Source organism: Emys orbicularis, chromosome 6 (assembly GCF_028017835.1).
Source record: "Emys orbicularis isolate rEmyOrb1 chromosome 6, rEmyOrb1.hap1, whole genome shotgun sequence".
Taxonomy (NCBI): Eukaryota; Metazoa; Chordata; order Testudines; family Emydidae; genus Emys; species Emys orbicularis.
Window position 1 is genome coordinate 135809970 of NC_088688.1, and position 27520 is coordinate 135837489.

The 27520-nt window shown below is 43.7% G+C and overlaps 1 protein-coding gene across 1 annotated transcript in view; it reads right to left on the reverse strand.

Moving 5' to 3' along the window:
• The window catches only part of TDRD7 (tudor domain containing 7), a 144407-nt gene that overhangs the window by 35959 nt on the left and 80928 nt on the right, over positions 1 to 27520 (reverse strand). Inside the window, exons 9-16 of the mRNA XM_065406055.1 lie at positions 17322 to 17508; positions 15386 to 15497; positions 4793 to 4995; positions 4543 to 4677; positions 3350 to 3352; positions 2046 to 2129; positions 1464 to 1598; positions 635 to 745 (exon numbers count right to left, since the gene is read on the reverse strand). Coding sequence (XP_065262127.1) covers positions 635 to 745; positions 1464 to 1598; positions 2046 to 2129; positions 3350 to 3352; positions 4543 to 4677; positions 4793 to 4995; positions 15386 to 15497; positions 17322 to 17508 — 970 coding nt within the window. The remainder of the gene's footprint in view (positions 1 to 634; positions 746 to 1463; positions 1599 to 2045; positions 2130 to 3349; positions 3353 to 4542; positions 4678 to 4792; positions 4996 to 15385; positions 15498 to 17321; positions 17509 to 27520) is intronic.

A 27520-nucleotide genomic window follows, 5' to 3' on the forward strand; every position in this document is an offset into this window, starting at 1 on the left:
CGCACCGTAGAGTCACAGCCTGGCTTGTGGATAGTGACTTGTCATGTAGAAATAAAAGCAAATAAGAACTAAAAAATTCCTCTCCTAGCCAGCTGGAAGAGTTACCTCCACCTGCTGGAGACATGAAAATAACTGAGCAGGGTCATCCACCCACTTCCTTTTTTATGAGGCGGCACGACAAGAGTTTTGCTTTTTTCTTGCCCTCATTTGCTGGTAAAAAGGAATTATACCGAGCTAGCACAGGAGAATTTGGAAGGAGGAAAATTCTTTGTCTTCTTTAAATGTAGATTCCAAGTATTGTATAAAAAATATTTGCTGGGAAATGCAAGCAAATATACTTTGTATCGAACGTATCAAAAAATGATCAATTCATACAGAATACAAATGTTATGGGAGGTTACAAAGCTGTAAATTGTCTAGTATAATAGCTTTTCAAAAAAAAATAATGTAGGTAAACATTTTTAAGCCTGAAAGAATTTTATTTTTTGTATCAAAACCTGCATGTCTTATGGAGGGTGAAGGTACCGAGTTCCTGTAACTTTATGATGACATTTTATTATAACTCTTCATTCACATTTCAATCCGGTATTCCATAGTTTATTGAATTTCAAGTGTTTGAGATATTTACATTTACCTTAATGCTGCAATCAGGACAATTTAATACTGTATCTCTCAGCCACAATACAGCATCTGGAGTCCACATGCCAATGTTACGGGGAAGATCTGCTAAACAGCACTTCATAGCCTAAAAGACATGGAGTATGTTAATGGTACAATTTAATTACATGATGATATTGTACTATTGAAGTTTACCTGCACAGAAACTAGGTAGTTTATTACAAGCTTTAACTCAGATGGATTAAAAGATATATGGTATTAAAAGAGTGAAAGAAGGAGTCTATTATGCTGTAAGTTACTTCAACCACTAAGAATGTGGTGGTCTGCAGAATGGAGTCCCTTTACCCATACAGTAAGACTACTGCCACAGCCTTCTACTGTTAGCACACAAGAACATAACCTGTATTCATTTAAAACTGTACACTATAAGACGTTAGCGTGCACAACGCAACATTAATTCTAAGGCTACATGTACACTGTGCTGAAGTGTGATCCACAAGGTGTGTGAGAGAGAAGAACTGCAGAGGGCACCCAAGTGTTTTGTGTTAACTGCTGTTTGGATGCTGCTGGCGCAAATTAAAAGGTACATAAATTCACGTTAACGTAGTCCTGTTTGAAAGAGGATTATATTAACATGAACTTTGGTTCCTTTTAGTTTGCGCCAGCAACGTCCACAAGAGGCAGTTAGCAGTTCACACCCCTGTAGTCCATAGTGCAGAACAGGCAATCTTAAAACATTTTAAAACCACAAATCATTGCAGAGCACACATTAAAATTATCAAGACTAAGACATGGCCAAGAGAGGTATTGAGGCAATCAGCTTTACTTAAAAATGATGTTTGTACCTGGGGTGGTACTGCGATTATTTCTCTCAGGAACTGTGATGGAATATCTCGAAGCTCCGATACTTTTACAGATGCAACTGTTCCAGTATCCATGAACTGCACATCTAGTGCACGACTACTGTGAACGCTTGTTATCTGAAATGAGAATGCGAGTGGTAAGGAAAACTCGATACTAGCAAGAGATCAACATAGTATCTTTAAAAAGCAAATTAATATTTTAAGGAAGTGGAAGAAAATATGTTGTCATGCATTTTATGATGCTATGCTTGGTGAAATGAAATATGTTAAATGACAACACAAAAACAGTAGGTTAGACCTACAGGGATCTATTCCACATTCCATCAGCTAAAGTAAAAGATTATTTATGTGTTTACTATTCGAGTAAGTAGCCAGTGTAAAATGATACACATGCCATAATCAGTGTCAAAGAATTCAGATGATGATGATCCAGATTTTAGCCAACCCCCAGACCTGCAAAAATAGCAGATGCTATGTGGAAAATCAAAGAATAGCAGCAATTTTCAGTTGACACATGAAAGTTAGTTAGTGGAAAAAAACCAAAACCAACAATCTGTTTCTTACCTCCACACGTGCCCATTTTCCTTTACAAGGGAACAAGCAGATTTTGCCACAGAAAGGTAATGAGATGAAATATTCAGGTGCCTGCTGTGATAAAGAAACAAGGGTAAATAAGTCTGTTTTTGAAGGTTTTTTTGTTGAAGAATGGCTACTCTTAAATCTGCTATTGAGTGTCCCTGAAACAGACTTCAACGAGAAACTGCTGAGCTACAATTCATTTACAAACCTAACACCATCAATTTCAGCTTGAATAGGGACTAGGAGTGGCTGGATGGCTCACTACAAAAGCAATTTTCCCTCTCTTGGTATTGACACCTCCTCCTCAATCATTGGGAGTGGACCACATCCACCCTGATTGAATTGGCCTTCAACATTGGTTCTCCACTTGTAAAATAACTCCCTTCTCTTCATGTGCCAATATCTGTAATTTGCACTCCATGCATCTGAAGAAGTGGGTTGTAGCCCATGAAAGCTTATGGCCAAATAAATCTGTTAGTCTTTAAGGTGCCACCGGACTCGTTGTTTTTGTGGATATAAAACTAACACGGCTACCACTCTGATACTTAAGAAGTTTCTGTTTATCACTTTGGATCTAACCTAAGGGATTTAAAAAATATATATATATTCAAGGTTATATTTCCAGGGAGAGAATGAGCACCAGAGCTGCCCTAAACCTTTATAGGCAGAGCTGGAGAAGGTTTAAAAACTGGTCTCCTCCTTAACTGCACTGCTTTTTACTCTGATGTGACATGTGGGTCTTGCAAGTGCCATGGTGGGCTTGCATCTCACCTCTACAAAAGCCTTGCCCATCAGAAAAGTCAGACAAGAATGAGAGGCACAAGGGAATCTCTTGGGGGGGGGGGGGGGTTGGGGAGAGCATCTTGATCGCTTATATGAGCGGAAAACCTATTGGGTTGGTTGTAAACAGTTCTTATCCAGAGAAGCATAAAAGTGACAGACCAAGAGCAGAGACTACTACAAGAGATGGCTTGCAAAAGCTTCAGCAAGGAGACTAAAACAAACATTCATCAAGCTTTGTATTAGAATGTCAAGTACCTTCAATATCCTGGAGCCAAAGGGGATGACAATGAAATCTCTCCTCATTTCCATCTCAGCCCATTACATATTTGAAAACAGATGTAACCCACATGCTTTATAGTGCATTGGACTGTTTGGCATAAAGAAAGGAATCACACATTTCTGTTTGAATACTCTGCCTGCACATCTGCAAAGACTAGTGCAGAGCAGAGGGACTCACTAAGAGAGGGACAGAAACATCCAGAAATAGGGTGTGGCAGTTGCTACACATGCTCAGTAACTTTTTTAAGAAGCTGTATGAGATGTTTTCATTTAGGGCAAACATTTGAGAATATAGCCAGATTCTGAGGGGAAAGGTTATAAATACAGGAGGTAAAGATAGCCTTGTGGACTTAATGGCTGATCCATACAGGACCAAAACATGTCTGCTGCAAGGGCTGTGTCCCTATCCCTGTACCACTTAGGACACAGGTGAGTGCTAGTCCAGCTTTCCTTATTAAGGAAGCCGTCTATTAAATAATGTTTGACTCCACTGTAGTGTGTTTTACAGACCTAGAGGGACGATCAGGGAAGGGAGAATGTGTCACCCCTAGTGGCTACAGAGACTATGGAACCTACATTTAGCTATTAGCTAATTGAGTTAAACTGCAACCTTGCTCCAGTTAAAAAGAGAACAGGGCAGAGCTCAGTGACTTGGCTTACCCGACTTGGCTCGTGGGGGAAAAGCTAGTGCTTTACAGAATGAGCATCTTAGAGATCCAGGGACTGGATAGTGGATATGCTGATCCCAATATCTGTGTCACTGTATCGATACAGACTACAGATTTCTGTCTCACCAACAAGGGAGCCAGTCAACTGTTAACTCAAGGGTTGGAATGCTGCTAGCTGGTAGGATCCCCAGACTTTTGTTTGCTGACAAGGCTCCAAAGCGTTTGGCTGCAACTCAGCTTTTTCCATTTTCAAGCTCAGAAGAGTGCAGATGACACACTATATATATCATGATCTGTCTATAAAGACCAAAAAATCACCTGAGAGAATTAGAGTGTTTGTGTGCGCTAACGTACAGAAGTGTAACCGTCATGTTGAAACCTTGCATTTAAATATATAACAACAACAAAGTGGGGGAGTCTGTATGAGAGATAACAGGAAATTTACTACATCCAGTTTACTAGCTTTTGTTTAAGAAGTTATGAATAAGTATTCCAAAAACTATTTACAATAGCTTTTGTGTTTATTAAATGTTTTACTAAGAAATTGTGTGGTACTCTGAAGCTGGCTGGGAACAGTTATTAACAGCTACAGTCAGGGTTTTAGATAACAGCCCTGTTTAATACTAATGCTTTCTGAAAAGTCCTGAAAGACCGAATTCCTGCTCTGTGCCTCAGTAAAGAGTAAGGCTGAGATGCAGGGAGTGTAAGACAGTCAAAAATATTACCTCAGCACCTCCCTGCTCATTACACACCTTGTACTGGAAGTAGTCTTCCAGCTTTTGCAAGATCTCGCAGAGTTTGGCTAGGCCCTTCGATGGCACCTGGCAATATAGGGTTCCGTCAGAGCAAACGTTGGTTACTCTAACATTTGTATATAAAGCATCTGCCTGCAACAAAATATTTGAAGGAAGAAATTTAACGAGTTTCTGGTATTGTACTCCTTCCCCATGATTTAACACTTCAGAATTTTAAATGAACAAGTATTACATCATAAAATAGTACCTGAAGGTGTAGTTCAAAAGATTTGTCACACAAGGCCTTCAGACAGGTGACGTTGATATTTATATCATCCTCTCCTGATGTGTCATACATAACAACAAGCGGAATATCACTCTTTTCCAGTATTTCCACAGCGAATATCTTGCCACAGGTTTGTGATTCAACAACTTTCACTAAAACAGGATCATCACAAAAGACTTCCAGCCCTGTGAAATAAGCAGTTCAGAATTTCCACCCATCATTTTCCCTGAAACTTCCCACAGGGAAGTGTAGTATCTCTGCCTGCGTTTGGGAGCTCAGCTCCAAGAATCAGAACACAACAGGAGATGTACTGTATTTGTAAAGAGACCTCCCCCTAGTTTGCTGTAACATTTCTTCTTTAGTGTAATTTCCCCCCCCCTAAATGCTTTTGTATCATACACTTTCAAGACTAATAAAGGGGATTTGTAAAGGAAAGCAATATGCCAAAGTAAAAATATTCTCCATGGTCACTCATGGCCATTTTCTTACACAAAAAAAATCACAAATGCAAGTTTTAATTGCCCTATAAAAAGGGAAAACACAGACCTGGAGCTCTCACTGTGGGAGACAAGACTGGCTAAGGCCAGGAACCAGTGTGGGCTGCTGTCTATCACAGCATCCCTGAGGAAGGGAAGAGTTTACATTCTGTGCATTTACTTGGGATTTTGGGTATCCTGGAAGGGGTGGAAGGCTAAGTCCCCTCAACCTGGAAGGCGTTAGATACTGGGTGCAGCAGTGGGAGACCAGAAATGAAGCACAGGCAGAACCACTGCCACACCACAGGTCTCTGTTGTGAAGAGTTTACAATGTAATTTAAGATATGGTGAGAGGCACAATGATCTTGTGGCGATGGCAACTGGACTGGGATTCATGCCTGGATTAAATTCCGAGGTCTGCCACAGGCATGCATGACCTGGGTCAAGTCACTTCAGGTCACATTTACAGACGTAAATAAGTGACTAAAGATGCAGACCGTCACCTAGTAGAGCTGATCAGGAATTTTTCCAACCAAAGAAAGATTTTTTTTTTTTTTTTGGTTGAAACTGAAATTTTTCAGATACATATTGTTTCAACAAAACATTCATTAGAAAGGTTTCTCAGGTCCAGGATGGAATTTCTGGACAAAAGAAAGAGATCCCCTATCCCCAAAGAAGCAAATAGCCAAACGGTTAGGGCACTCATTTGGATGTGGAAAACCCAGGTTCCAGTCCCTAGTCTGCCTAAACCATGCTATCGGCCATTTTGGAGGATAGAGGCCACTCCCACCCTATCTTTGCCTCCCTATCAACCCATCCCTTAAATTTAAGGAGTCTTGGGTTCCCCCCACCACACACGCACACTGGAAGAAGTACAAGTGTCAAAACCTCCAATCTTCTCATGCAACAGAAAAAATGGTTACTTACCTTCTCAAACGCTGTTCTAGATACACTGCAGGCACATGTGCCTCCTGTGCACTGGTGCTGGAGAGTTTTCCCTAGCGGTATGCATAAGGGTGACCACACCCCCATACAAACGGCTCATGGTCTGGAGTGACGGTACACAGTGCAGAATCACCCCTCCCCTAGTTCCTTTGCACAGGAAGTCAATGGTAGACTGATGTGTCAGAGGCGGCGGGTAGGTCATGAATGGACATATCCAACACGTCTCAAAGAACAGTTACGAGAAGGTAAAGTAACCGTTCTTTCTTCGAGGACTTGCATGTGTCCATTACATTGTTGGTGTCTCCCAAGCTGTTACCCCAGGCAGTGGGGCCTGGAATCTCATCGAAAGATGGACTGAAGGACCGCTTTCCCTACATTTGTGTCCTCCCTTGATGCAGCAGACAGTGCATACTGTCTGGTGAATGTATGAACGGAAAACCATGTTGCTGCCCTGCAATTGCCCATAATCGGGACATGAACCACAAAGCTGCTGACGTCGAATGTGCTCTAGTCGAGTGTGCTATGAGCTTGTCAGAAGGCATTACCTCTTTTGCAGCATTACCAGCAGCACCATAATGCATTATCCGTTTCAAAAGTCTATGAGTTGTGATTGGTTGACCCTCTCACACTCTGTGAGAAACAAAGATTGAGAAAGAAACTTGAAAGGGCTTTCTCCTATCCAGCTACAAAGCTAACAATCAAGGAATGTCGAAGATGTGGAGTCTTTGTTCGTCCTAGTGCATATGCAGCTTTGGGAAGGCCAATGGCAGGTAGATAGACTGATTCAGATGGAAATACAAGACCACATTCAAAAGGAACTTACAGTGTGGCTGAATCCTGCCTTGTAGAAAACTGTGAATGGGGGAATCAGTGACCAGCGTATTCAGTTCTCCCACCCTCCTAGCAGAGGTGATGGCCACTAAGGCGGCTACCTTTGCCGACAGATATAGAAACAAGCAAGCAAGATGCTAAGGCATGAAAGGAGGTCAATAAAAGCAGACAACAAATTTAGATCCCACAAAGGTGCTGGATCTCTCACAGGAAGAAACACTCTCTAAAGCAGTGGTTTTCCTACTTTTTTCCTGGTGAACCAGTTGAAGAAAATTGTTGATGCCCGCGACCCAACGGAGTTTGGGGTATGGGAGGGGCTCAGGGATGTGGTGCAGGGGTGAGGGCTGCGGGGTGGGGCCAGGAATGAGGGGTTCAGGGTATGGGAGGGGGCTCTGGGCTGGGGCAGGGAGTTGGGGTGCGGGAGGGGGTCAGGGCCCTGGGCTGGGGGGTGCAGGCTCTGAGGTGGGATCAGGGATGAGGAGTTCGGGGTGCAGGAAGGGGCTCTGGGTTTGGGGAGGGCTCAGGATTGGGGCAGGGGATTAGGGCGTGGGGTGGGGGGCGTGGACTTACCTTGGATGGCTCCCAGTCAGCATCGCAGTGGGGGTGCTAAGGCAGGCTTCCTGCCTGACCTGGCACTGTGGACCACACTGCGCCCCGGAAGCAGCCAGCAGCAGGTCCAGCTTCTAGGCGAAGGTGCGCAAGTGGCTCAGTGCAGCTCTCGCCTGCAGGCACCACCCTCCTGCAGCTCCCATTGGCTGGGAACCAGCCAATGGGAGTGCCGAGCTGGTACTCAGGGTGGGGGAGGCGCGCAGAGCCCTGTGCCCCCCCCGCCTACGAGCCGGACCTGCTGCTGGCTGCTTCTGGGGCACAACGCGGTGTCAGAAAAGGTAGGGACTAGCCTGCCTTAGGCGGGACTTTTAACGGCTAGAGCCAGGCTAGAGCTATAATCATCATGGGTCGCGGGCATCAACAATTTTCTTCAACTGGGTCGCCAGCAAAAAAATAAAAAGTTTGAAAACTACTGCTTTAGGGCATTGAAAAATCAGGCAGAGGTCCCGTTTGGGGCCAGTTGTTGAACCAGAAGAAACAGATTTATTTAGGCCCTTAAGAAAGCTGGCTGCTGTAAGGTGGCCAAAGACTAAGAAGCCCTGGATGGGTGAGTGAAAGGCTGTGTTAATGACCATGTACTCTGATACTGTGCCTATCGTCAAAGAAACATGTCTCTCTAGCTGGCAATCCAGGATCTTGGAAAGCATACCTTCTGGTGCTTGAGAAGATAGAAGGGAGCACCAGGACAGGAAAAGCATCCACTTTTGGAGGCAAGTCTTGTGAGTACAGACTGGGCTTTCTACTGGATAAGAGAACTGAATGAACGCTATTCAAATAGGTTAACTCCATGCTTGAGAGTCATTGAGGAACCATGTTCTCATATTCAAGGAGGAAGGGTTGTAATGAACAAGGGTCCCTGAGTTGTGTTAACAGATCCTTTGTGATCAGAAGTTTGAGGGGTGTTATCTCAGAGGTGGATGAGGTTTGAGTGCCACTCTGCCAAGTGGGTGCTAGGATGATCACTCTTGCTCCCTTCTCGATGCAATTTGAGAAGGGTCTTGAGAATTAATGAAATAGGAGGCTAGGCATAAAGAAGGGACCTATGCCATGGTTTTACTAGGGTATCCCCTAGAAAGTCATGACAATGACCTCCCTTGAAGAACAGGTGACATTTTTGTACGGTTCAGGGTGGAAAAGAGGTCTACCCCAGTACTGTCAGATGCGGCAGAAGATGGTCCTTGAGCTCCCATTCATGATCCTGTCAGAAGTGTCTGTTCAGGGAGTCTGCAGTTGTATTCTGGTAGATAGACTGATGATATTTCTACCTTGATGGGTGATGAGCCTGTTCCACAGCCTTAGTGACTTTGCATAAGGACTAGGACCTTGCTCCACGTTGTCTTCTGATATGGTACACTGCTGTCCTGTTATCTAGCATTACTCTGACTGACAGACCTCATATGACACAAAGGAAGTGTTGGCAAGCCTATCATACTGCTTATAGCTCCAAGATATAGATATGGAGCACAGATTCCTATGCTGACCATGCGATTGTGCTGTCTCCCAATTAGATGAGTTCCCCATCCAACAGACACCCATCCATTGCAAGGGTTTTCCAAGGCGCTGAATGCAAGAATGGGGTTCCAACACAGACCTTCTCTGGATCTTTCCACTAGGTAAGAGTCCAACACCTGCTGAGGCACTGTGATGCTTTTGGAGAGGCTGTGTTTTTTGGGGGTATACACTGTTCTTATCTGTGTCTGGAGGCACCTGAGGTGCCTCCTCACGAGGAGTCATGTGGCCCAAGACTTTTAGGCAGGTCCTCACCTGTTTGCAGGCTGCACTGTTATGCTGAGATTAGGTTGTACAGGGTGGAGAGTCTCTGCTTGGGTAGATAGGCTCTTGCTGTTGTGGAGTCGAGTAGCTCCGATAAATAGAGTCTGTTCTCTGAACCTGAGACAGTATGGATTTTCGTGGTTGATGCGAGTCCCAAATATTGAAATAACATTAATGCCCTTTTTGCTTCTTGCCTCTTGAGGTGACTGGCCCTGGAGAAGCCAGTCATCCAGATATGGGAACACGGATATTCCCCACTGACGTAGACAAGGGGCTACCACTACAAGAATCTTTGTGAACACCCGCAGGGATGTGGAGAGTCTGAAGGGGAGAAATCAATATTGATAGTGATCTGCCCCAATCACAAAACTTGGGAAATGCTTGTGTGAAGGGTGGAGGACAACAGAAATAGGGATCCTGAAGGTTGAGCACAATGAACCAGTCTCCTGGATCTAAGGATGGAAACACGGTGGCTAGTGTCACCACTCTGAAGTGCTGTGCTAGGACATCATTCAAGTTCCTGAGGTCAAGGATCGGTCTCCGCCCTGCACTTTTCTTGGGAACCAGGAAGTAATTGGAATAGAACCCTCTTTTGGTGAACTCTGATGTGGGGGACTGGTTCTATAGCTCCCAGAAGAAGGAAAAGTGGATCTCTTGCTTTAAGAGTTCCTTGTGAGAGGGATCCCTGAAGAGGGACGGGGGTAGGGTGGGAAGGAGGAATAGAATGGAATTGTACAAAATAATCACTTTGACTACCTCCATTATCCACTTGTCTGAGGTAAGGTACCCCCAAGCAGGTAGGCAACAGGATAGTCAGTTTCCAGAGGAGGGGTAGTTGCACAACCGTTAGTCCAGGGAAAAGGCATACTGAACTCGATGCCCATGACTAAGGTGTCAAAAGTGTCTCAGAGGAAGGAGCTGACTGGATATAAGAAGGGCTTGGAGGCCCGTTGGTCTTTCTTCTGAAAGGATCCGAGTCTTAGGCCCGGTCTACACTGGGGGACGGGGGGAGAGAGAGGGGGAGGAAAATCGATCTAAGTTACGCAACTTCAGCTACGTTATTCACATAGCTGAAGTTGACGTACTTAGATCTACTTACCGTGGTGTCTTCACTGCGGTAGCTTGACTCCTGACACTCTCCCGTTTACTCTGCCTACGCTTCTCTCTCTGGTGGAGTACTGGAGTCGACGGGAGAGCGCTCAGCAGTCGATTTATCGCATCTTCACTAGACACGATAAATTGACCCCTGCTGGATCGATCGCTCCGGAGGTAAGTGTAGACATGCCCTTCGGAAAAGTATGCTGATGGTAAAGGAATAGTCTCAATCTCTGAGTGGTTTGAGATCTACTGAATTGTTTTTTTGTTCCAGGCACATCAATCCCCAGTGACTGCAATGTTGCCCTGGGCGTCGGGGTGAGTCCTTGAGCATGGGGACAGAGAATCCTGTTTGCTCACTGAAGAGCTTAGGCCCTTCGATGGGAAGTCTTCCATCATGTTTTGAACTTCTCCTGGAAGTCCTGAGGATTGGTACCAGGATGCTCTTCTCATGACCACTGCCACAGCCATGCATCTGGAAGCTGTATCATCAGCATCTAAAGTGGCTTGCAGAGAAGATTTCACAATCAATTGTCCTTTAGTAATAAGTTATGATAGACAGAAATTGATCTTTTTGGTTTTGTGGCAAATGCTCAATAAAATGCGTAAACGTGGAGTATGTATTGAAATCATATTTTGCCATCAAGGCCTGGTAGATGGCAATGCAAAATTGGAAAGTGGCTGATCAATAGTTCTTCCTTCCCATCAAGTCCCGCCTTTTAAATTCCTTATCTGATGGCGAGGACCTATATCGAGTCCCACAGTTACTCTCATAGGTAGCCTCCACCATAAGTTCCTTGAAGGTCTTGAAATCATTTGCACAGGAGGGAGGGGGTGGCATTACTGCCTCATCCAGAGGTTAAGATGGACTTTCCAGATGGAGATGAGATCTCCTCTGGCCGAGACTCCTATTCCTCTTATACATCTTCTGGTACCAGAGAGATGTGCAGAACCAAGGTGTGCTGTACTAGAGGATGTTCTGTAGAAGCAGGTGGGTATTGGTGCTTTCTCCTAGGCATCCAATGAAGTTGGTCACTGTAATGGCCCCATTGGGGAGGTGGATAAGGAGAGGGACCCCAATGATATTCATAATCTCTGGGCCTACAATGTCTGGTAGGTTCCTCATGCTCGTCTTCATGCCAGGGGCTCATAGGCGTAGAGTACTAGGGTACCGGGAAAGATCCTTGTACAGAAATCTGAGTCTGAGGAGTCCTCCCCTGAATTAAGTGAGGGGAAAGCATGATGATATGCTAAATAGGTACCAAAGAGTGGAGGTGTAAACCAGTCCCAACATGTTACTTTTGTGGCAGTACCATGGAGATGACACTTTTAGTCCTTCTACAATTGACAATTCAGGCTCATCAGAGAAAATCTCCTCTGAAGAAAGGACCTGGAAAGAGGCGGAGGGCTCTGATATCCTTCACCTAAGCTAGAGTTGGTACTGGGTAGTGAGATGGGGGCTGTTACAGTACCAGGATGGTTGTAGTGTCCTGTCCCCTTTCAGAGGTACTGCGAGATACCGGTGTTGGGATGTGAATGATAGCCCAATGTGTCTCGCTATTTCACAAGGGAGCGGATGGTGCTGCCTCAGTAGTTGCTCTTGTGGTAGACACATTCAAGAGGGGCTTCTTCCCTGGTGCTGGACTCAGTAGGAGCCTCTGCTGTACCCTTAGAGGGATACGAGGTCTCATGTGGTGATCTGCCCCTCTTCTTAGTTTCCCTGCTGGGAGAAGAATGCCTCCTCCCTTTTGAGGTCTTATTGTTCAGAGCTGCAGACAAAGCTGCAACAGTCTGTGATGCAGAGGCCGATGTATAGGGGAGGGAAGTGAACCCTTCAGGAGCCAAGGCATGCTCCATTAGTATGAGCTTCATTTTACTCTCCCTGTCTTCCTTGGATCTGACCTTAAAACCCAGACAAATGTTAGCAGGGTTGTGGGAGTCCCCCCAAACACAACAGGCAGCTCGAGCGTCTGTTGCTGTGGGGAAAGGACCAGTGGCAAGTTTCATAGGCCTTAAACCCTGGGGTTTTGGACTTAATCTTGTGTTGGAGTAGAATTGTTAACACAACAAGAAGGGGAAGAGCCCCCCCTCTTCTTCTTGATCAACACAAAATAAAGTGGAAGAAAGGTATAATGAAACAGAATTAAAAGAAAAGCGACAAAAACAGTAAAAACAAAATACACAAGTTAAGGCAGGAAGCCAAACAGCAATAAGTAAAACTCTCCGTCTTGAGCTGCAGGCTGTACAGAAGGCACTGAGCGGCGGCAGGCTCATGCCTCCCTATATGCCCTCATTCAGAGCACGATACACTGTTTTGCGCAGGCGTGGGCCCACAAATACTAGTCTGCAGTCTCTGGTTGAGAACTCACAAATGCATGCACATAGTGCAGTGAAGCACGCACAGGGACATATGCTCAAAGAAGAACCAGGCTGTTTATTCATAGGGAACACAAAAGGTTTCAACTAGCGACCACAGATGGTAAGAAGGAACTGAGGGAAAGTCTTCCAAGTTCAAGGAGTTCACCTGCAGGAGGAACCACCCCTACAGGTACCACTAGAGAAAACTCCCCAACACTGGTGTATGGGCTGCACACACAGACACACAGTGTAACCGACATATACAAGCACTCTAAGACCTTGTTTTCTGGCCAGACCTAATGCCTAGTAAGATTTACAAGAGGGTCTAAACTCCCATTTAAGTCAATGGGATTGTGATCCTAACAGCTACTCAGTGCCCACTGGCAATGGGTTCACTGCCATGTAACAGCAATTCCTATGAAGCCTGACAAACTCACTACACCTTACACGTTGCTGTCATAACTATCTCTAAATAATGTTGTGTGAGATATCAAATGAAAGCCCGTGACACACTGGTCTTTAATATCACTGTAAAATGTATGTATTAACACTGACCCAAACAAAGGGAAAAACAGGGTTTCTTCCAGACAAGAGTTATCAATCTGTCTCTAATATAAATTAAGTATGGTGATGCCAGAGACAATGGGCAGTTCATTTGCCTCTGAGGTAAACACCAATTACCAGAAGGATGAGGAAACAGCATGGTGTCAGCACACCAGAGTCTCACCCCAGGGGGTTATCCTGACTCTTGAAATAAAGACAATGGAACTTTGGGGAATATAAGGAGAAGCAAAATGGCATCTTGTTATCCATCACTTAGGGGACAAAGGGGTGAGTGCTCTTTGTATCTCTAAACAGTGGAAACCCTGCCACATGGGTGGGTGATGCTGAAAGGCTGCTTGAGGTAAGACGCTTACTTTAGTCAAGGCTATAACCCATTAAGTTTTAGAGAGAGGTTGGGTGAGGTAATATATTTTATTGTACCAATTTCTATTGATGAAATAAACACGCTTTTGACCTTATACAGAGCTCTTCAAAGTAATCTCGAAACTTTGTCTCTTTTATTGTACCAACTTCTTTTGATGAAAGAGACAAACTTTCGAGATTACTTTGAAGAGCTCTGTATAAGGTCAAAAGCGTGTTTATTTCATCAATAGAAATTGGTACAATAAAATATATTACCTCACCCATCCTGTCTCTAATATCTTGGGACCAAAATGGCTACAACAAAACTGCAAACAAGTTAAATTTTAGTCACTTAGAAGCATGTTAGCCTTTTGTTTTATTTGTAACCATTTCGGTCTACTATCCTTGCGTGGTATCACTTAAATCAAGTTTTTGGTTAATAAACTTCTTTGTTTTATTATAAGCATATATCAGTGCTGTTACATTAAACAGAGTGTGAATTCCCAGTTAAATCAAACAAGTGGTGTGCGTGTACACACACACACACACACACACACACACACTCTCTCTCGAGCAGACTTGGTAATTTCTGTGAGCGTCCAGTAACGGGATGGATACTGCAGGGAGACACTTCTGGAGGGTTCAGGAACTGAAGAACACAAAGGGTTAACCTATGAGGCAAAGTTAGAACAGAAATCTGTGGGTCTGGCTACCAAAACTGGAGTAGGAAGGAATTGTTGTAACTCAGTTTAGCACCAGCAGATTCCTTTTATGCTGAGGCAGAAGGGTAACAGGGTGATTTACAATACTGGATATACCAAGAAAGTGTTACAGGGACATAGGTATAAAACCCCTAAGCAGGTTAAATACCTAAGTCCTATTAGGTGTCTATCTGCATCTTTAGGAGATTAAATACCTTTGTAAGTCTGACCCTTAGTCTCTCTGGGCCTCCGTTCCCCATATGTAAAATGGAGCAATGCTGCCTTCCTTTCTCTCCTCCTGTTTTTGTCTGTGTTGTCTACTTAGGCTGCAAGCTCTTTGGGACAGGGACTCATACCATGTGTCTATACAGTGCCTTGTATAATGGGGCTCCAAACTTTGAGGGTCTGGAAGACCTGCCCAGCAACATAAATAAGATGCAACAAGCAAGTGTAATAAAAGGAATGAAGGAGGGAGGGAGGATGAGAGTAACTAGCTTTCTCCATTAAAAAATAAAATAAATACTAAGAAAACCAGAGAAACTTCAGCTAATCTCTTTCTAGTCTTAAATCAAGCTTCGACCATGAAATATACATTCAAGATCCCTCTAGAATCAAGAAAATAATTTATTATCTTCTGGTAAAACAAAAGCCTTTTGAAAACAGACTCAGCTTTACTAATCTAGCCAAAACAACAGATCAAATTAATGTTTTTATTTTAACTCCATTCCTCCCTATTCCTGACCTTCATTTCCCAGGTTTCTCTGAAGTAGGCAGTAAGGTTTTTGGGGTAAGGGCTCTTTTCCTGCCCCAACCTCTGTTAAGTTACAGGCAAAATTATGGTACTAGATATTTAATAATTCTCTCAAAAAAGTTCCTCTTACCTGCTAGTTTACATTTTGCAGCTTGGAATGGAAGCGAATAGAAGCGTCTACCTAGTTTGTACACTTTGTTGTTTTCAATAATCTCACTGAAGCCATAATCAACATAGCATACCTAATAATTGAAAGAAAAGGAGAAACATTTATTTTTCATATTACAAGTATGTTAGTACTATTTTAATGATTTATCCAGAAAACACAAACTTGGTGGACTTATTTAGTAACCACATTTTTATATAGCCAGCTGTTAACAAAAATCTGTTTCTCATTAACATGGTATATAATTTGCAATACCATTATATGAAAATTCTTCAAACTAACAATGTCAATAAAAAAAAAGTTTAGAAAAAGTGCTCCACACCCTTTTTCTCTTTCCTGAAATCACTGCAAGATCAGTGTTAGCTGTTCCTTGGAACATCAGCACTTCAAAGGGTACAAAATGATAGTGCTTTCTAGTACATATTGCCTCAGAACGGTACAGAAGATGGCAGTCAAGTGGTAATTCTGAATTTTTTGGCTTTTGTGGGTTTAGGCCAGACCCTTTAATAGTATTTCAATGCAGTTCTAGGTATTTCCCTTTTGTTTTTATGAGAATGGAACCTTTTTGAGTCTCATTTCTGATAATTACATGGTTTGAGAATACAGCAGACTTCATATCATCTCGATAAGTAAATTGCTTAGTCAGTGGGAGAAAATGGCTGACGGTGGTTGGAACAGAAGAAGCTATAGTGATGCTTTGTAGCAGCTTATACAGATGGTCTCTTGTTTTTCTGAACTACACACTGCACCATGCTAACTTCTTGAAGATCACCAGGCTCATGGATAGCGATTTAGAAGCCTTTCTGAAAATCTGATGTGCAAGCCAGACACTCCAGAAAGCCAGACTTCAACAAGAAATCTGGAAGTGATACTTCAGAAAGCAGGCTGTTCTTGCACTGCACCATTGGCCTTCCTACTGTGCAAGCCAGTGCAGTTAGCTGTAATCTGGAGAAAAATCAGAGGCACATTAGCTACTATTGTCCTTGCAGTTTTTCTGCAGCTAACACTAAAGCCTTCGAATACTGGACAGATTCCCTCATCTCATGATTTCCCAGCTGAATGAGAACTCACACAGTTTTGGAACAGGTACTTAAAACTGCGTGTCTCCACTAAACTAATTTGTGAAGTGGAGTAGTATTAGAAGTGTGTTTAGCAGATCTTAGTGGAAGTATGTCATGCTGACTAGGGAAGTAGAGGCTGCAAAAAATAAAAACCTACAATTTAAGGTTAGTTAGTATAACTACATAGTGACACTAGACACAAAGGCTTGAAATTTTTCTTAAAAACTCTTCCAGTTCAGTCATGTTCTAATTCTCTAAAAGTAGAGCCACCAAAAATACAACTGTGACTCTAGAGAACAAAGAACAAGAAAAGAAACTGCAGCAGTGTGAAGAGTTCAATAATTTCGTTCAAGGTATTTTATTAACCAGCATGCTGAGTATAATAGCAGGAATACCCAGTCAGTGTAAGTGAGCCTAAGCACTAGTGATAAGCTGCAAAAAACACAGTAAGGATAGACTTGTGGTAACTACACTAGGACTGGACTCAGGAGATCAGCATTCTAGTTATCTATTGGCATTTACATTCTATATCTGGAAGATGGAGATACTACTTCCAAGTTTCATAATGATGCACAGGATACATTAGTGTATTAGAGATACCAATGAACACAGAAAAGCCTAAAATAAAAATGAGGAAAAATGCAACAGACCATTTACTTTAGCTGCAATGCTGTAATTATTTTAAAAACCACACTGTTTTTTCATATAATGAAGAGCAAAAGCAATTTGTTGCTGAGTACTGCAGAGTGATTCTGCTGTGATAAATGCACAGATATTACCTGTATTATTATTTACACTAATTCTTTTTCACAAAGTGTCAGAATGGAAGAGTTGCTTGCCTTTATTCTATTGTCTTCCACTGAAATTATCTGAGCACGCAGCCAGGCATCTTCCTCAGCATGTACAGCGACAAGTTGTCCAATGCTTACAGACTGCATTAGCAATACTGTGGGATTCTGATTATAATATTCTTTCATCTCATCTTCCATTAGTTCTTGAGCAGCAGAATAGTCTTTGCCCACGTACCTACAGTATGTCAGGGGAAACAAATCCACCAAAGGGGTAAGTACAGCAACAGAAAAGTTGAGCAGATGCAAAACAAAACAGAAAAGCATACATGTAGATTTTTAGTCACATCGGTATCTGAACTTTCCCTCTCCAAAAATGAGGATACAGAAACAGTTATAGTTCCTAGAGAAGTAAAGAATTTAGTAGTACTATCTGAAGCTAGGTAAGGATCTAATGAGACCCCCAATATAACTGCGACACAAATTGGATTTGATTGTAAATATCCAAAAAGAAAATTGCTAGTGGATCAGTCCAATACCGTAAGGGATTTTACAGTACTCTTTAGAACCTGAACTTTTTCAGTGAACATCCCTAGCACTTCTGGTAGTGAAGGTATATTTCATTTTATAAGCTGAGTGGTGTCTGAAGTCAGATATGATGCAACCAGGAAACTGGAACTTATCTTTGAAACTTTAAGGGACTGTGACCCTCCACATTCATGGAAATATTAGTTACATCAGTGTGATTTCACCGAAGTTAAACTTTGTGCAAAGGAAATTTTCCCCACACGAACCTCAGGGAAACTAGAGCAACTTTAGGCATCAAACTTGCCAGACCATCTGCTGCAGTCTCTCTCCTGGATCTCCAGACTTGATCCCTAATAGTAGGCTGCTGTCCTCGTTCATCCCTAGACAATTTGTTTCCCAGAACAATCCATTCTTCAACTGTCAGATTCTGATCTCCCTGATTGCCCCTCCATCCATTTCCCTTGGCTGTAACTTGTGAAAAAAGTGAAGTTATTTTCTTTAACTGTGGTTAACTCTAATCCTTTACTCATTATCATTCATGTGCTAGTCCAGCTGTTACTGTGCCATCAGCTGTCACACTGCTTCCTTTCACTTGTCAGTGGTAAAATGCAGAGCTGCAGTCTAGTAGATAGACAGACTGCTGCAGCAGCCCAGCTATAAAGGCAAAGGTTATATAAACCCAAACCAAGGGTGGAAGAGTGCCAAATTTCATTTAAAAACTATTTAAAATTATGCCATATGATCACTTAGGACATTCTTGCTTAACTAGTTTCTGGCAATATTCAAATATCCTATTAACAGGGTATTAAATGATTTTGTTTTCTCAAAGCTGGTGAAGTATCAAATTAAGTTTATACCAGGACAGAGATTTCCTTTTCCTGATTCTTTTAAAGCTATCTTTACATAACATTTACTTAGATTGCAGAATCACAACACTCCACCATATGCTAGGGTGTCCAACTACGTTATACATTACAAAGTATTTGCTTTGTATTCAATGTAATTCACCTTTGTAAAGAGCCCATTATACATCAAGCCATGAAGACAGGAATTATTGCATTTTTAGCTATAGTTAATTTCAAACATGAAATTCACTTCATTTTAAAACTGAAAATGCAGCTCCATTTTTTAAATGTTCACTATAGCAGTGCACCCCTACTGTGTTTCTTCCAAAATAGTGAACTAATAGAATCTATCCATCTATCTATATTATATAAAGAGAATCAACTTGAGTGATCAGGAGGCTTTAGCTTCAATGAGTGAGTTTTTTCCTAAGGGAAAACAACAAAAGTTACTAACTATCCTGCTAGAAAGAGTTAAATCACATACACGTATCTATATTTTAGGATCTATACCTGTAAATACATGCATATACCAACCTACCTATGGCGGCAATATCCCCATGATGAAGTTTATCAAGCACTTTAACCACCTCACTTGCATTCTACCCACTAAATCATGCTTGCTAGGACTATTTCTAACAATGCAAATCTGAATATCTTAAAATCCCCATCCAACTGCTTCAACTTCTATTCTACCCTGGTTAAATCTCAGACAGCAGGGTATCATCCAAGCACCAATCTAAACTAAACAAAGGAATAGCAGAGACACAGTCATGGTCCAAGCAAATAAAAGAGGAATCTGATCACATTGATTGCACTGCACCCAACACCATCTCACTAGCTTCCCTAGTCATAGAATCATAGAATATCAGGGTTGGAAGGGACCTCAGGAGGTATCTAGTCCAACCCCCTGCTCAAAGCAGGACCAACCCCAACTAAATCATCCCAGCCAGGGCTTTGTCAAGCCTGACCTTAAAAACCTCTAAGGAAGGAGATTCCACCACCTCCCTAGGTAACCCATTCCAGTGCTTTATCACCCTCCTAGTGAAAAAGTTTTTCCTAATATCCAACCTAAACCTCCCCCACTGCAACTTGAGACCATTACTCCTTGTTCTGTCATCTGGTACCACTGAAAACAGTCTAGATCCATCCTCTTTGGAACCCCCTTTCAGGTAGTTGAAAGCAGTTATCAAATCCCCCCTCATTCTTCTCTTCTGCAGACTAAACAATCCCAGTTCCCTCAGCCTCTCCTCATAAGTCATGTGCTCCAGCCCCCTAATCATTTTTGTTCCCCTCCGCTGGACTCTTTCCAATTTTTCCACATCCTTCTTGTAGCGTGGGGCCCAAAACTGGACACAGTACTCCAGATGAGGCCTCACCAATGCCGAATAGAGGGGAATGATCGCATCCCTCGATCTGCTGGCAATGCTCCTACTTATACAGCCCAAAATGCTGTTAGCCTTCTTGGCAACAAGGGCACACTCATAGAATATCAGTGTTGGAAGGGACCTAATTTGATGGTGTACACCTTGCAAATTAATTCCAGTTCTGCAGTTTCTTGTTTGAGTCTGTTTTTAGAACATAAGAACATAAGTGATCTCTCTCCTGCCATCCATCTCCACCCTCTGACAAACAGAGGCTAGGGACACCATTCCTTACCCATCCTGGCTAATAGCCATTAATGGACTTAACCACCATGAATTTATCCAGTTCTCTTTTAAACGCTGTTATAGTCCTAGCCTTCACAACCTCCTCAGGTAAGGAGTTCCACAAGTTGACTGTGCGCTGCGTGAAGAACTTCCTTTTATTTGTTTTAAACCTGCTGCCTATTAATTTCATTTGGTGACCCCTAGTTCTTGTATTATTGGAATAAGTAAATAACTTACTGTTTGAAGTTTTTTGTTGAAGAATTGCCACTTTTAAGTCTGAGTGGTAGCCATGTTAGTCTGTATCAGCAAAAACAATGAGGAGTACTTGTGGCACCTTAGAGACTAACATTTATTTCGGAATAAGCTTTCGTGGGCTAAAACCCATTCCATCGGATGCATGCAGTGGAAAATACAGTAGGAAGATTATATATATGTATATATAAATACAGTAGGAAGATTATATACATACACACACACACACACACACACACACACAAAACATGAAAAAATGGGTGTTGCCATACCAACTATAATGAGGCAAATCAATTAAGGTGGGCTATTATCAGCAGGAGGAAAAAAAAAAAATTTGGTAGTGATAATCAGGATGGCCTATTTCCAACAGTTGACAAGAAGGTGTGAGTAGCAGTAGGGGAAAAATGCTAAGCCATAAAAATGTTGGCATACTGTGGGGCCATGCGGGTACCCATAGCAGTGCCACTGACTTGAAGGTATACATTGTCCTCACCCACAACTATTTCACATTTGGGGACAAAGTCAAAGTTCAGCCACCAGGTTTGCCGTGACATTATTGGGGATACTGTTCCTGATGGTTTGTAGTCCATCTTTGTGTGGAATGTTGGTGTAGAGGCGTCTACATCCATTGAACAGTATGTAATAAAGACTGGGAGTGGATGGGTCACTACAAAAACTAAAAACTAATTTCCCCCTACTGTTACTCACACCTTCTTGTCAAGTGTTTGAAATGGGCCACCCTGATTACCACTACAAAAGTGATTTTTCCTCCTGTTGATAATAGCCCACTTTAATTGAATTGTCTCGTTAGAACTGACCCCCACACTTGGTAAGGCAACTCTCATCTTTTCCCATATGTACTGTGTATATATATCTTCCTACTGTGTTTTCCACTCCATGCATCTGATGAAGTGGGTTTTAGCCCACAAAAGCTTATGCCCAAATAAATGTTAGTCTCTAAGGTCCCACAAGTACTCCTTGTTGTTTTTACTGAATCTCATGATTGTTACAGTGGCTATGAAATCTTAAATCTAAAAGAGCTACTAAAATAGATATTGAATTCATCCAGAACAAGCAGCCTTAGCAACACCTAACAGCAACTGGAACAGAACTCTGGTCAGCTCAAATAGGATTTGAAATGTATTGAGAGCATCCTGTACAACTTAATTCCCACTTCAACAATACCTTAAGTTTAATACACATCACATACTCTAATGAAGCCAATTTTGGAATGGAGGTCACTTACATCTGAGATCAGAAGCAAAACAGTCATCACTTAAGTAGAGTATAACACAACATTCTCCTCCATCTCCTCTGGGTCAGACATAGGGAACGTTCCTCTGACAAACCACAGGCAAGTTCAAATGACAGGGGAATGAGCTGCTCAGTCACAACCTGAGCCTTCGGGGAGGTGCTGCAGTATGTACAGGCAATGGAATAAGATTAGCTATAGAGATTTCTGCTTCAGGTTGGGAATATGCAGGGCTACATAAGCTGTACTAGAAATGTAACTTTTAAGAACTAGAACAGATATGTGATGGAGGAGCCTACACCCCAGAAAAACTTGACAGAGGATACAGGGCATATAATCAAAGGCAATGACTTCAAATTTTGAATGCAGAAAACCACATTGATAATCAGGGCCATCAAGCAGTCCTGATCGAGAAGAGGAGTAAGTAGTTGTTGAGGATGTCTGCGTGTGTGACCAGCAGAAATGGTGTCAATCTCAGAATGCATTATTCTAATGTCTTGGAAAGCCTGTGTTCAAAGAAGCAGTGATTAAACAGTGTTGAAACCTTCCTAATCCTCTCAAACACTGAAGTGTTTGTACTGCTCCTTGTTGAGGAGGAATTTTCCCTTGCTCTTCCCATGTTGACTTCATAGAAGGAACCTAAGAAAAGGGATCACTGATCTGAGCTGATGCAGCAAATCTGACACCCATGTTGAAGTGTGAAATGGATGGAGCCAAAATGCATGATGCTAAGTATGAAATGCCTGCTGAAACTGTTTAAACCCAATGGCATTGACAAAGTGACAAAAATGGCACAACTCTCTCTGGAGGAAAAACCCCACCCTAGACCCAGTACATACAGAGTAGACTTTAAATGTGAGCAGTTCCCAAAATGTAATTCTTCATGTCAGAACCCATCCACCTTGAAAAGTTAATCTCAAACAGCTAAAAGCGTAAGTGACACACTAAGTGTACAGTAAATTAATGTTGTCAAAATTAAAGACTGAAAAATAAAAAGTGTTGAGCATGGTTCCAGATCTGACAGAACACAAAGCTGTGGGGAGAAAGACAGGCTCTGTGCACCCCCCTTATTGATGCGAAGCATGCAATCTGCATTGGTTGATTACTGTTCTAGCACACAAGACCAAGTCCTTGCTTACACTGGCCATTTTCCCCTCAAAAAATCATCCCACAGTTGCTGCCACCAGTTCAGATTTACCATTATCTTTGTTTTTTAAATAAATTTATCTGACTATACAGGGCCGGCTCTGGCTTTTTTGACGCCCTAGGCAAAAAAGCCACCCGCCGCCCCCCCCCCCCCTCCCCCCAGCGCGGCAGGGGAGGGTGCCGAGCCCGGCCGCGGGCCCGCAATCCCCGACTGGCCGGAGCGCCGGGGGGAGGGCGGAAAGCCCAGCGGGGGCTCTCCGCTCTCCCCAGCGGCCAGAGCGCCGAGAGCAGGGCAGAGAGCCCGGCCGGGGCTCTCCGTTCTCCCCGGCGGCCAGAGCCGCGGGGAGAGGGCGGCGAGCCCGGCCGGGGCCCCGCTCTCCCCGACCGGCCGGAGCGCCGGGGGGAGGGCGGCGAGCCGGGCCGGGGCCCCGCTCTCCCCGACCGGCCGGAGCGCGGGGGGAGGGCGGCGAGCCCGCTGCGGCTCCGCTCTCCCCGGCGGCCAGAGCGCCGTGGGGAGGGCGGCGAGCCCAGTCCCGGCCCGCTCTCGGGCCGGAGCGCCGCGCCGCCCCCCTCCAGGCGCCGCCCCAAGCACATGCTTGGTGGGCTGGTGCCTGGAGCTGGCCCTGTGAATATAACTGAACTCTTCCAGAGGCTCTTTATATTTTCAATTCCCCCTTGTGTAGTAAGTGTATTGCCATTTTTTAATAACCTAGGCTCAGTCACAAACTCAAGTGGCCTTTCCTTTATTTTGATCAATGATTTTTCCATTCACAGAGAGTCTGGTATACCATCTTGGTTAAAAGTTTTGGCACTGTCATAACTATAAAGGGAAGGGTGACAGCTCTCCTGTGTACAGTGCTATGGAATCCCTCCTAGCCAGAGACTCCAAATCCTTTTACCTGTAAAGGGTTAAGAAGCTCGGGTAACCTGGCTGACACCTGACCCCAAGGACCAATAAGGGGACAAGATACTTTCAAATCTTGGGGGGGGGAAAGGCTTTTGTGTGTGTCCTTTGTTTAAGGGGTTGTTCGCTCTTGGGACTGAGAGGGACCAGACATCAATCCAGGTTCTCCCCATCTTTCTAAACAAGTCTCTCTTATTTCAAAATTGTAAGTAAAAGCCAGGCAAGGCGTCTTAGATTTACTTTGTTTTCTCAACTTGTAAATGTACCTTTTACTAAAGTGCTTATCTTGTTTGCTATACTTTGAACCTAAGACAGAGGGGATTCCTCTGAGCTCTTTAAGTTTGATTACCCTGTAAAGTTATTTTCCATACTGATTTTGCAGAGATGATTTTTACCTTTTGCTTTAATTAAAAGCCTTCTTTTTAAAAACCTGATTGATTTCTCCTTGTTTTAAGATCCAAAGGGGGTTTGGATCTGTATTCACCAGGAGTTGGTGAAAGGAAGGAGGGGGGAAGGGTCAATTTCTCCTTGTTTAAAATCCAAGGAGTTTGGATCTGTATTCACCAGGGAATTGGTGAAAGGTTTCTCAAGGCTTCCCAGGGAGGGAATTCTTAAGATGGTGGCAGCGGACCAGAGCTAAGCTGGTAGATAAGCTTAAAAGTTTTCATGCAGGCCCCTACATTTGTACCCTAAAGTTCAAAGTAGGGATACAGCCTTAACAGGCACAGACTAATTTACTGTTTTTAGAGCCAAGTTCAAGATAAAATTATGACCAGCCCCCTGCAATTGTAGCACTTGAAAATAAAACAGAGTAGGACTTGTTTGAGGTAAAGGACAATACATGTGAACGGTGTTAAGGCTCAGACTGAGAAAGAAAAGAGTTGGTCCTCTAGCCACATTTTGCCCATAAACCCAAAGTAGATGGCTGTTTGATAGAATTATCAGCATAATGGTTTAATTATCAGTAGGCTTCAGAGTCAACATTCCATTTAGAACAGTTTCCATCTTTCTACAGACCAACACCACTGTTTTGAGGCACTTAATTTTCTCTAACTAAAACAGAGATGGGAAAACATTTTGGCCTGAGGGCCACGTCGGGTTTTGGAAATTGTATGGAGGGCCGGTTAGGGGAGGGGGTTGTGCCCCCCCCCCAGACTCCTGCCCCATCCAACCAACCCTATTCCCTGACGCGCCCCCCCAAGACCCCTGCCCCATCCAACCCCTCCTCTCATTCCTGACGGCCGCCCCGGGACTCCTGCACCATCCAACCACCCTTATCTCTGTCCCCTGACTGCACCCAGAACCCCTGCCCCCATTCAACCCTCTATTCCCCCCCGACTGCCCAGACCCCTATCCACACCACCGCCCCCTGACCACCACCCCGAACTCCCATGCCCTCTATCCAACCCCCCCTGCTCCTTGCCCCCTTACCGCGCTGCCTGGAGCACTAGTGGCTGGCAGCGCTACGGCCGGGCGATGACGACGCCACCACCACGCAGCACAGAGCACTGGGTCAGGCCAGGCTCTGCAGCTGCGCTGCCACAGGAGCTCACAGCCCTGCCGCCCAGAGCATTGTACCAGTGGCGGAGCGAGTGAGCTGAGGCTGCGGGGGAGGGGGGACAGCAGGGAAGGGGCTGGGGGTGAGCCTCCTGGGCCAGGAGCTCAGGGGCTGGGCAGGATGGTCCCGCGGGCCGGATGTGGCCCGCGGGCCGTAGTTTGCCCACCCCTGAACTAAAAGGATTAGAAATTTAGTTTTGAAATTTAGTAGAAATTGGTATAATTGATCAGATTTATATATTTTTATAAAATGTATAAGGGATTTGGAACCAAATTATGCATAAAGGTAGTTATTTAAATATATGTTCTTATTACTGTTACCTTTGGTCTCCCCACCCCTCTTTCCTCATCATACCTTAGCTTAGGTTAGTAAGCTCTTGAGAGACAGTCCTTCCCCCACCCAAAGTATTTGTAGAGTGCTTAGCACAATAGGGCCCAGATCCTGATTGGGGCTTTTGATGATTACTGGAAAAAAAATTATTAAATGTAAGCTTAAACTCTGCAGAAACTGACTTAGCCACGAGAGGAGTGTTGATACACCACCCTACCTAGCATCTGCTCAGTTCATCCTGAGGTGCTATGTAAAGTAATTTTCAACGGTTTGTAACTAAACTTTTTTGGATGAAAAGTCAGCACAGTGGCTGCTATATATGTATTTCATAGTGATTACATTTTCTACATTCTATCACAATGTAAAGAAGACTAGTAAATCTAACATGGGATTTCCTGACACAAAGCAGCCACTTTATATATGTAAACATAGCAACAACCAACAAATCTGCACAGACACATGCCTAGAACCCCGACCAGGGGTATTCTATTTGCTACCCAAGATCCATAAACCTGGAAATCCTGAACGCCCCATCATCTCAGGCATTGGCACCCTAACATCAGGATTGTCTGGCTATGTGGACTCTCTACTCAGGCCCTACGCTACCAGCACTCCTAGCTATCTTCGAGACACCACTGACTTCCTGAGGAAACTACAATCCATCGGTGATCTTCCAGAAAACACCATCCTGGCCACTATGGACGTAGAAGCCCTCTACACCAATATTCCACACAAAGATGGACTACAAGCTATCAGGAACAGTATCCCCGATAATGTCACAGCTAACCTGGTGGCTGAACTTTTTGACTTTGTTCTCACCCACAACTATTTCACATTTGGGGACAATGTATACCTTCAAGTCAGTGGTACTCCTATGGGTACCCACATGGCCCCACAGTATGCCAACATTTTTATGGCTGATTTAGAACAACGCTTCCTTAGCTCTCGTCCCCTAACGCCCCTACTCTACTTGCGTTACATTGATGACATCTTCATCATCTAGACCCATGGAAAAGAAGCCCTTGGGGAGTTCCACCATGATTTCAATAATTTCCATCCCACCATCAACCTCAGCCTAGATCAATCCACACAAAAGGTCCTTTTCCTGGACACTACTGTGCTGATAAGCGATGGTCACATAAATACCACCCTATACCGGAAACCTACTGACCGCTATACTTACCTACATGCCTCTAGCTTCCATCCAGGACACACCACACGATCCATTGTCTACAACCAAGCTCTAAGATACAATCGCATTTGCTCCAATCCCTCAGACAGAGACAAGCACCTACAAGATCTCTATCAAGCATTCTTAAAACTACAACACCCACCTGCTGAAGTGAAAAAACAGATTGACAGAGCCAGACGAGTACCCAGAAGTCACCTCCTACAAGACAGGCCCAACAAAGAAAATAACAGAACACCACTAGCTGTCACCTTCAGCCCCCAACTAAAACCTCTCCAGCGCATCATCAAAGATCTACAACCTACCCTGTATCAGAGGGGTAGCCGTGTTAGTCTGGATCTGTAAAAAGCAACAGAGTCCTGTGGCACCTTTAAGACTAACAGATGTATTAGAGCATAAGCTTACATGGGTGAATACCCACTTCGCCAGACGCATGACGATCCTGAAAGATGATCCCTCACTCTCACAGATCTTGCGAGACAGACCTGTCCTCGCTTACAGACAACCCCCCAACCTGAAGCAAATACTCACCAGCAACCACACACCACTGAACAAAAACACTGACCCAGAAACCTATCCTTGCAACAAAGCCCGATGCCA